We start from the raw sequence: 11,389 nt of genomic DNA, 5'->3' as shown, positions 1-11,389 counted from the left end.
AGCTTTCAAAAATCAGCTAAAAGAAGCTCTCGCTTATTAGATTTATTCATAGCTTTCAGGCTATATTTAAAAGCTTAAGCACAAACATTCATCGTTGTAATATTCGATATTTTAGAGATCAGTTGTACTTAGAAATTACATCAGTTGAGTACTGATAAAAATTATATTAATACTAAGAGTTTCAGTTTTGGCAGTCCAAATTGAAGTGGGTTTGTACAAAGTATTGCATAGATCAAAGTCTTTTAGTAAATATCTTATCCTTGAGATAAAAAAGCTGACATAGGAGCGTTTGAAGTCTCTGAACATTCACAAATCTTGCGTTCCTTATTCTCAGATTTATTCTATCTGTCATTCAGTTTATTTCTGCAATTTCATTAGTTAACTGATTGACATTGACAACAAGATTCCCGAATTCAGTTTATCACTAAACTGATTCACCCATCGAAAAGTTGTGAAAATTGTTAAGAGTTTATTCAACGCCCCCCCCCCCCTTTCTAAACACTTTATCACACCCAACCAATCCTAACATAATCGCAACTGACTGATAGTTATTCGTGGATTGTTCGTTTTTTGGTCGTTCTCGTTTCTTCAACTGAACTCATCAGCTATAAATAGTCTTCGATTCAAACGGTCATATTGAATGTATTTAATGATTAATATTTGTTGAATTGTCTTCTAGTCCATGTAGATGAATTTTTCTGACAGATGTACGTGTATCAGACTGTTCTGCTTTGGTACAAACTATCAATTTATTTGTTGAGATTCAAATTGTAACTGATGACGTGACTAATTGATCAGTTCAGCTGGTCTATATCAATTATAACTGATGTACTTTCAATTTGAACATTCCTGTTCAGTTAGGTCATTTCAGTTCAGTTTTGCGAAGTCTTCAGTTCTGATCTTCAATCTGTTTAACGAACTTCGAATCATCAGTTTTTTGACTTATTTATACTTATAGGAACTTTAATCTATTTACTTCAGTTCTTAATCCATTTCACTCCGATAAGTTTTCTTTAGTTTCGAGATCAATTACGTATTTGAAGTTGCGTCAGTTCAGTTTGGTTCTCCAGTTCTTTTACCGATTTGTTTATCAAACTCTAAACTCATAGTTTCTAACAAGAATGCTTATAAAGAAGTTTATCACTTGATTCCATAAGATAGAAAACGTGGAAGTTAGCTTAATTGCTAATTGATGAAGGAGAGTGGAAGTGCCTGTTTTGACTAAGAATTTCACAAAACTAGCAACTACCAAATATGGTAAGTGAAAATTTTGGTATTTGAAATTTTCAATATATGAACAAGACTTGTATCATTGACACATCAGTGTTATTAGATCGTCGATCAGGGTTATAATAATTTCTGAATTATTTATTTAGTGAATTTGGAATTTACTGAATAAATAATAGTACTAGTAGTGATAACTGATAATATGTACAAAGTCTCATAAAATATTTTAGAGGGGTTTAGAATTAATTAACTAATAAGTTAATTGAATGAATTAAACTATAGTTATTTAATTTGATTAATATATGTATGTATGCATGCATTAAATGTGCATGTGTAAATATATTAATGTTTATATGTACACTTTATATGGAGATATAAAAATATGCGCATATAATATAAATATATCATGCATTATCAAAAGTAGATAGAAACATTATATAATATTAATATGAGAATTTTGATCAATGAAAATGAAGAGTCCTGGTGAGACTAGAATTAGGAATCCTGATGGGATCGAGAATCAACTTCTATAAATATAATATGACAGGTTATATGTAATAACACAAGGATTTTTGCGCACAAGTTTTGATGCACAAAATTTTTTCTTCTCTCTCCTTACTTGAAATTTTGGGCATCACCATAATTTTGGTGGAAAAATTTTTGCCAACATATTCCACCACCGTCGCTCCGTGGTGCTACACCGACTCCGGATTTTGGAAACTCAGACGTTTCATTCTCAACACAAAATTGTTTGCGATTTCTAGTGCAATCCAAACAAAGAACACAGTCTATGAACGTTGATTTAATTGGACAAACAAGAGGCGGAGACCCGTTCGAAGGGTGATACAAGAAAGGTCATCTCCACTAATATCGGATTGATTTGGTGTCCAGCATAATTTATGTACAAGTATATAATCTAAATAACATATAGATGTTTAAATAACATACGATGCTCAAAGAAAATTTCGAGCGTAGAAACAAAAAATTTAAAACTCCTGTTGCGCCTTAGATACGAGAAATCGATACACCAACAATACATCTCTATGTATATATGAATAAACGATATGCCGTGTTTGACACATCCGCGACAAAGGAAAATGGGAGAAACATTAGGCCCAAAAAAATGGGAATTCCTACAGAATCACTATGCCATGTCTACCCTAGGAATGGGGCAGTTATTTTATTTAGACCTACTGTGTATTTTATTTTGAAAACTACACCTCCTCCGTGTATTTTTAGTAAAACAGTGTAGGTGTTTGTTTAAGAAAAAAGTAGGAACAGAGATTTTGCACAATTTCTACAATCTAACATGATACTTTCTTTTTGTAGTCTCATTTTCATTCCGTTTTCTTCACCTTTTCAACATTTTGAGCACGTTGGTTCCATCAAGACAACGACGAGATCAATTATTAGGGTCAAGCCGGATGAAATCATAATATAATGTACAAATCATTGAATTGTATGCACCTAACATGAAAAATATAAATTAATACAACAATCTAATTCTACATACGATGCACTCTAGCCAGCATTGACTTTGAAGCTTTGTTTTCTACAATTTCTCCACACTAATCTATACTGGAAAATACAAATTTGTTTATATAACTATAAACACTAGAATTCATTAGGCCACGAACAGATCATTACCAAAACTTTTCAGCCTTCAAGAGGTTTTCTGGTACTGCTCCTTTCATAAAAAAAATACATCAACTGTCGATTACAAAGGAAAGAGAGTAAAAAATTTGCGACTTCGGAGGATAAAAATTCTTTAAAATTTACAAACATGGTGTGTACAATAGATTACATCAGACCAACGAATATAGGTAGGCTTTCCAATCATCATGGCTACTATGTATACTATCTTCGTGAACATTTCAACCGTAAAATGGCATCAGGCGTATAGTAACAAACGAAATGACAATCTTGCTAACTATATAATACATGGGACACATGGGAACTATCCTTCACAAAGTCATACAAAGGATCAGGTAAAAAATTGTACCTGAGGTTGCTGGATATTCCAGGAGCAGCAATCCATGCAAAGAATTTTCTCTTCACGAAAAATAAAAAGTTGAATTAACTCACCTGTTCTCCAATCAAATCGAGACCTACAACAAGGAAAGTGATTCCTTGAAACAAGAGGAAATAGAAGTGAATTCCTTGAGCAGATAGCAAGCTTCTAACAGAGGCAGTCAACAAAATAAACGAAAGAGAAAGCTCCTTTCTGTACAAGCGATTTCTTCGTTTCTTCCTAGATTTCTTGGTCATCTCTAGTCTGTTAAGCTCGGGCAGACCTGATTCGGAGGACGCCCTTGGGATCCCACTCTCCACCATAGGTGTGGATTCATTTTCGACAATGGCAACTAAATCAGCTTCTGATGATCTACCGAGTTTCTTGGTAACAATCCATTCATAAGAACTTCCCAACTGGAAGAGCCCAGAAATCATCGCATTAAATTTGGTCACAGACATTGTGTTTTCAAATAGAAGATAGGGCACGATAAATGGAAATGATCGTGGAGATGGAAGGATGTTCAATATGGAGACTAGTCCAGGGACGTAACAGACAACCCAAAAAGGCAGCTGAGCTTCGGGTAGGAACATAGTCAACGGGAGAATTATGCAGAAGAGTGTGAACGAGTAAAATGGTAGTATGAGCTTCCGCAGAAGGAAGAAAAGAAATATCAGGTTTGCTTTCTTGACGAAACTCACCTGAAATATCCAACATTGTGAATTAAAATGTATTGACAGCTTGAAAACCAATGGATAAATTAAAGCATTGAAATATTTTTAAAGCGATGAATGGTAGGCAATAATTATTTACTTTATGTGACATGTCCTTCACAATCAAAATATCTCCTCCAGGAAACAAAACCAAACATAAATCACAATATCCAAAAAATGTTGTTCTACATAACTCCGAAAATAAAACTAAAACACAAACCCAAGCCTTTTGTTCTGTAAATTGATCAAGAGTACAGCTAAAAGTCAAATATAAAGCATTTGCAATTAAAAGCTAATCCCAAAAGAAAAAACTGCATTCAAATTTACGAGTCGCATTCTCCATGTCAGATTTCGTTTCTTCCAATCGGAAGCAATTGGCCAAATAGTTTCCAACAACTATTTCGTGATTTGAAGTTCAGAACCCCAGTTTTATTATATTTTTTTTATCTCTTGGATTCTTAAAAATCAAAGAATGTATCATAAAATACGATTTGATGTTACTATGTCAGATCTTTGGTATAATTTTACTGTGGTTTAGTTATGGGAAATATTACACGTATCAAAAGAAAAAGTTTCAACTCCTGCCAAACCAGATAAATTGTGTTTTCCTTTATTCACTTCTCAAAATGTATCTATATATAAAAGAAATATCAATTATTATCCTCACATTTAAATTCATCGTAAATGCAACATATGGTAGCTTCCTGATTAACTTTATTGCCACGTCATCCATGCAAACTGCAACCAGACAGTACAACATATATATCAGGCGTACCAACCTTAGAACGCAGAATGTCGACAAAACAAAGACGAAATAACTGCATGGGTCCTGAATGCCAGCGGTGTTGCTGCTTTATATATGCTTCATAAGACTCGGGAAGTTCACATAAGCACTGCAGATATATGAGAATTGTTAATCACAAATTTAAAATACATTGACGACATTAAAAATCTTCATGTGCACTAACCTTAACATCATTCAAGTAAATAAATTTCCAACCACAAAGGTGAGCGCGAACAGCAATATCCATGTCTTCAACAGTGGTACGCTCCAACCAACCACCGCAGTCCTCCAGGGCTTTGATTCTCCATACACCAGCAGTTCCATTGAAACCGAAAAAGTTGATGAACCACCCATTGACCTGTTGCTCAACCTCAAAGTGGAATGCCAGATTTATGTTTTGCAATCTTGTAAGCAAATTCTCGTCCTTGTTGACAAATGCCCACCTAGTTTGCACCAATGCGAGGTCATCTTTTCCCTTCACAATGGAGGATTCAATTAGTAGTCTTTAATAAATATTCTACAACTTAATAACGATCATGAGTAATTAATATTTTAGATTCATGAAGACAGGAATTTTCTTCAGCATTGCAGATGCGAACATGTATTTCCAGTATAAAAGGCCAACATGTTGCAATGGGAAGATATACATACTCGGTGGAAGGCCAAGCTCTTACTATCTCTTAGTCTAAGCAATTGCATGATGATTGATTGCAACAATTTTTTCAGAAGCATAATTTAGGAAAAAGAGGTCCTGGGTGGTGTAATGGATTATTTTTCAGGCCTATCCTATAGGGCAATGACTATTGACACTAGCATTTTTTAGTTACCTTGTCCACCATGGTTTATATTTTGCATTTGATTTTCCATCGGTATTATCCATAACTATAGGCATTTTCCAGTTTTCAAATCATTTACAACAAAAAGATATTGATTATTTCAAAGTCCGAAATCGACAAAAAATACATAGTAACCTCACAAAACGAATTCAGTCAAGACACACAATCCTTACCATCAACAAAAAAATTTACTCTCTACATTTCTTTGTTCACTTTACATATATGGTAATTAGATTACCTTGAAGTAAGGAATAGTTCTTTTCAAAAAATCTGGTGCTGGCTGGAAATCCGCATCAAAAATAGCTACAAACTCATAATCTTTTACATAATCACAATTCATTGCAGATTTAAGGTTCCCTGCTTTATATCCAGTGCGAATAAGACGATGTCTGTATATGATGTGAATACCCCTCTGTTGCCATTTCTGCACTTCTGCCTTGATAAGAGATTGGACATCTGTATCATCGGAATCATCCAATATTTGTACGAGCATCTTCTCCTTTGGCCAATCCTGGATGCATACAGCTGCAATAGATTGCTGGTATACCTGATGCAGTGTCAAAGAAAAACAAATCTCAGAGCTACCAATTATCTAAACCATTTCAACATTTTTCATAATGCAAAAATACAGAATCCCAAGTCTAATTTTCACATTTTCTTTTCCTCTGCACCGGTAGCCACTGGAAACACTTTCATCTAAAATAAAAATTAAAGGGATTCCCAAGGCATAAACGTAACGGTTCTAAATCCGAAGCACCAGGATGTCTAATTTTCGGATGGAACTCAAATGTCATTCATCACCTGAAAAAATAAAAAGGTACTTCATACTTCAACTTGCATCATTAGGTTATCCTGATTCTTGACAAGTTTTCAATATTCCTCAACAAGTTTCCATTTTTATGTGCTTATTGTGGACTTTGAACTGAAATACATAGAAAATTAAAATAATTTGAACAAAAGGTGGTTGAATAATAAATATATGAAAAATAAGGCAATTCTATGACAAAATAACTCAACAATATAGCATTAGCTTATCCGGCTCCTGGATATCAATCCTAAGGAAAAAGAAGTAAACAGAATAATCCGATAATTTAGAGGACATATCCATTTATGTGATGAGATTATCCTGTTAGAATCACGGAACCAAGTCACCAACATTTACTGAAGCTGGAGACAGGACCAGTTCAAGCATAAACACTACTTTCAAAGACAATAATCAAACTTAATTGTCAGCAACATAAGCTTTGCATGTCATAACAACAAAGTATATACGAGTGTGATTTATTATACAAAGATGCAAATGGACCAAACGTAATAGAAGGGATTGTAAAAACAGAATTATCAGCTTGATTGCCTGAGGTTTGTGTTAATCATTTTTCACCTAAAACAAAGCACCATCTCTTCATAGCATTTTGCCAAGCACCATTAAGGCCCACTCAGCTCTGCACACAAGCATCCCCTTCTGTTATGATGATTTTTTTTCACTTTCCACATCATAAGTCTGTTGAACACAACACCCCCCCCCCCACCCCCAAATCATCTTCACCTAAACCCCTCACCTTCTTCCTTTGATCTGCAACCAATGTGTAGCAAAGTAGAGCTCCAAAGTCCAGACAGTGAATATGTGCCATACCAGTCAAGTAGAATAAAAGATTTGAGTTTGATCCAATCTCGATATTCATCAAATATATATTCAACGAGAGCACCAAATTATAGGAAAGTAAAAGACTCGGCGTAAATTGAGGTAATTGGAGGAACATTGGTTTCAAAGGAATTCAAACAGAAAAAAAGGCACTGCAAATCAGATTGTGACACAAGTCTTTAGCTCTATTACTTGAATAGGGTTTTTATAGACTACAGACAGCAAGCACCAAATTGGGTCATAAACAAGGCTAGACAATTATACAGACTTGGCCAACCTAGCAAAAGACATAAGAGTGCCTCCCATCTATAACGTCCAACACAGATGCAAATATAGCCTGTGAAGCAAGCATTGTATTAATGTTGTAACTAATCTTTCACCCTTCTAAGTAATATTTGTTGTTCACCAATGATTAAAAATTGAACAAGGAGAATGACTGAAACAACTTCTTTGAGCACAAAAGAGGTCCTTTTAGAACTGACTACTTTATATAAACTTTAAGTTTCAGAAATTTATAACAGATATCATGCAAATTTTAAGTCTTTTCAAGCAGACAGCACTAACCTGGTCACCTAGGCCATTCAATCAATTAATCATCAAAGAATATCACAATTTAAAAAGAAACTGCATTTAATATTTATCCGCATAATATTGCAATCATGTTATCAGTTTTCTCGTCATTGTCTTAAAGAGAAGTGATTATGTTTCATACAATCAAAACAAACAAATTTTGTGTATATTCAACACTTCTTCCACACAAGCTTGTAACAAAGTCTCAATGAAACTAAACTAATAATTATTATTATTCGACATGAATGTCCGAGCTTGTGTGTTTGTCATGTAATGGCGCAATTCACAAGTGTTCTTTTAATGGATTACATATCATCTTAATCACTATCACTGATAAACGTTGAAGTGCATCACAAAACATTTTCAGTAAACAGCGGGACAAATAAAATAGAAAGGGTGCAATTAAAGCCTCAAATATCACACGTAATAATAGGACAAAAATCCATTTTCTCATTCTTATCATCCCTTTAAGACTTTCCAGGATGTAGCAGCTCAGATTTGAGGAGTGGTTTCATTAAACTGCTTTTATAAATCATTGTTTAGACTTTGTCTCCATTAGAGCCTTTTTTTTTTTTACCTCGGATAAAGTACATAAAATTGAAAGGCCAAATTCTCGTTAATCAATTTTAAGCCGTAGCTTTCCACGTAAAACAGACGTACACAAACAAAATTCACTCAACATATAAAACACACAACTTTTAATTAGAAGTATTCGAAAGCCTACATCTTACCTCCTTCTCATTGCACATGGGAATTTGCAGTAGCACCATCGGAAAATTCTCCACATTCCCGCTCTCAGTTTCATCATCCTGCTCATAATCCATTTCCGCCACCGGCCTCAACCCTCTGAGCTTGATATAAAAACATCCCAGCACCAAAACCAATCGATCCACGGACTGTACCAAGAACAACACAATGCACACATTCACAAGACTCTGCAAAGGTGGCGCCAAATAGTTCGCCCTAATTACCAACCATTTCGCATAAACATACTCCAGTAAATCTTCCACATCGGGTTCCAATGTAGGAGGACTAAAATGCCATCCCTTAAAGTATGCAACAAGCTCGAAGAGAAGGAGACATACACTGATTAACAAGAAGAATTTGATGATCTTATAAAACCGAGACTCGAATCGGGGGACGGCGGAGGCCGTAGTGATTCGACGATTTGCAGTGCGAATGATGGATATGAATCCATTAGTAAGGAAAGCTACGGTGTGAGCGATTTGATGGAATTTCAGGAGGTAAATCCAAGACAGCTGCCGCGCGCTGCGGGAGCGGTCCTTGGCTGCGGCTGACGTGGGGGTCTGAATATCGACAGTTAGGAAACCTGAGTTTTGGAAGAAATGGTCGTCGGCGTGTTCGTTGTCGGTACGTTGCTTGTTCCACCATTCCTGAAACTCGTAATTTGGTGAAGGAGACATATAGATGAAGGAAAAATAAGAATGTACAGCTTCCGGTGTCGGGATCTGAGCTTGGTTTTGTATCAATGGCGGATCATCTTCGTTCTGTGTGTAGTGTGTGCGTTGGATCCGGAGAAAGAGGGAAGCAGAAGAGCTGAGAAGATGTTTAATGGCACCCAACTTTTACCAGGATTTGGATTTTTTTTTGAACTGTTATTATTTGTAAAAATGCAATTTTGTCCCGATTCTTGTAATTATAATATAATAATTTTTACTGACTAATGTTTTTAACAGATTTTTGCTGTATATATAATATATGTGTAAGTGAAAATTTTCTAAAATTACTCCGACCTGATATTTATCTTTTATATAAAAATTTAGTTAGATTCTCTGTTAAATTTTAACATATTCAAATTGTTAGTTTTAATTACAAATACTGAAAAAAATATAAAAGATGGTGATAACCCAGGGATGAACCCATCAAGATCAGGCCCAAACTCCCGGCCCATCTATAGAGCCCACAGGTGAAGGGCCCATGAGCAGCCCAGGTATTCTCCTATAAATATCAGGTTTGAGCGTATGATTTCGATTTCACTATATTGTTTTCAGCAGCACCCTTAGATGCTCCCCCCATATATCCTCAGTCTCTGACTTGAGCGTCGGAGGGGCTACGCCGGGACACCCTCCCGGCCCCCTTCTAACGATCTTATTCTTGATTTCAGGCTCAGGGTAATTTAGAACCTGCGTCTGGACTAGTGACACTTGCTGGAAGCGGACCCTAAAATTTCCCGTGAGTATCACTTGGCGCCGTCTGTGGGAAATCTTGAGTTGAGACGTAGAGATGGTAGGCAAGAAAGGAAGTAGAAGAGCTACCTCAGCATCATCGCGTCATCAGAGGGAACCCGAATCATTTCATGTGGAGACGAGACAGGAACAACCTCGTCAAGAGACAAGAGCCGAGCAGCCCCTTCACGAGACAAGGGTCGAACAAACCCGTCCTAATGAGAACGTGGGGAACTTGACCCTGGAACAGCTGGGCCAATTTATCGCCCGGACAGTGGATGAGGCCATGAAAAGAAATCAAGAGTCTGTGTTTGTAGAGGAACAGGCAGCCCGTCAGGAGCGTGAGGAAGATGCTGAGGGCCACCAGAGCAGGGTTGAAGAGCCACAGCCCCACCAAAGGGGGGAGATTAGTGAGATGGGAGAAATGTGGAAGGAAATACAGATGTTGAGGCAGCAGTTGGGAAGCAGAGCGCCGGCACCCAAGAGAGGAAGTCCTTTTTCACTAGCCATTTTAGAAGAAGGGCTTCCTCCAAATTTTCGACAGTCGAATGTGGGTGAGTACGATGGACATACTGACCCCGAGGAACACTTGGGGAGGTTTGAGAATGCGGCCCTGTTACATCAATATTCAAATGGGGTCAAGTGCAGGGTGTTTCTGGACACGTTGGTGAGGTCAGCCCAGCAATGGTTCAACACCTTGCAGCCCAACTCCATACGATCTTTCGAGGATTTTTCCGCTGCTTTCTTGCACAGATTCGCTAGCAGCAAAAAACACCAAAAAAACTATTTGAGCCTGTTTGTGGTGAAACAACAAGAAGCTGAAACTTTGCGAGAGTCTGTCCAGCGTTTCAACAACGCAGCGTTGGAGATACCAGCGGCCACTCCTGACATCATGATAAGTGCCTTTACCTAGGGACTTAGAGGAGGAGAGTTCTTTAAATCGTTATTGAAGAAACCTCCATCAAGTTATGATGATCTGTTATCTCGGGCGGAAAAATATGTAAATCTCGAAGATGCCCAACGGCATAAGAGGATGGAGCAGCGACCTGGGAGAAGTAGAGTTGAGGGAGCGGAAAGAGGAAGTAGGAAGAGAGGCGCGGCCAAGAGGGAGGATGATAAGGCTAGGGGCAGAGGACAATTATCATCCCATGTTCCTCTGGATGGGAGTCGGGACAAGGTGATGGAAGTGAGGGAGTCCGAGGGGAGGTGGGATAAGTCGCAAAGGGTTGAGTGCAGTGCTAGATTGCCTTCGCAAGATAAACGAGAAGGATCCTCATCCAGGAGTCGACAGAGGTCTCGCTCGTCCCCTAGGCGTGGTCAAGGCCCTCCATGGATAAATCAGAGGATCGGGGAGCAGAGAGGGGAAGGTCGATGTCAAGATGTCCCTCAGGAGCCCGTCGAACCGAGGAGGTGAATGAAT

The 11,389-nt window shown here is 37.3% G+C and overlaps 1 protein-coding gene across 1 annotated transcript; it reads right to left on the bottom strand.

The window, feature by feature from the left end:
- Positions 1-2,982: 2,982 nt before the first annotated feature.
- Positions 2,983-9,386, bottom strand: LOC140981656 (probable xyloglucan glycosyltransferase 6). Its single transcript, XM_073448077.1, has 5 exons — positions 8,515-9,386; positions 5,810-6,118; positions 4,920-5,210; positions 4,731-4,844; positions 2,983-3,939 (listed from the first exon to the last, which is right to left on the bottom strand). Exons 1-5 carry the CDS (start codon positions 9,205-9,207, stop codon positions 3,304-3,306), a joined length of 2,043 nt encoding a protein of 680 aa, XP_073304178.1. The 5' UTR covers positions 9,208-9,386; the 3' UTR covers positions 2,983-3,303.
- Between the last annotated feature and the right edge of the window lie 2,003 nt (positions 9,387-11,389).

This window comes from Primulina huaijiensis, chromosome 1, assembly GCF_012295235.1.
Source record: "Primulina huaijiensis isolate GDHJ02 chromosome 1, ASM1229523v2, whole genome shotgun sequence".
In the NCBI taxonomy this organism is placed as follows: domain Eukaryota; kingdom Viridiplantae; phylum Streptophyta; class Magnoliopsida; order Lamiales; family Gesneriaceae; genus Primulina; species Primulina huaijiensis.
Note: the sequence above shows the minus strand (reverse complement) of the source record. Positions and strands in the feature narration are given on the sequence as shown.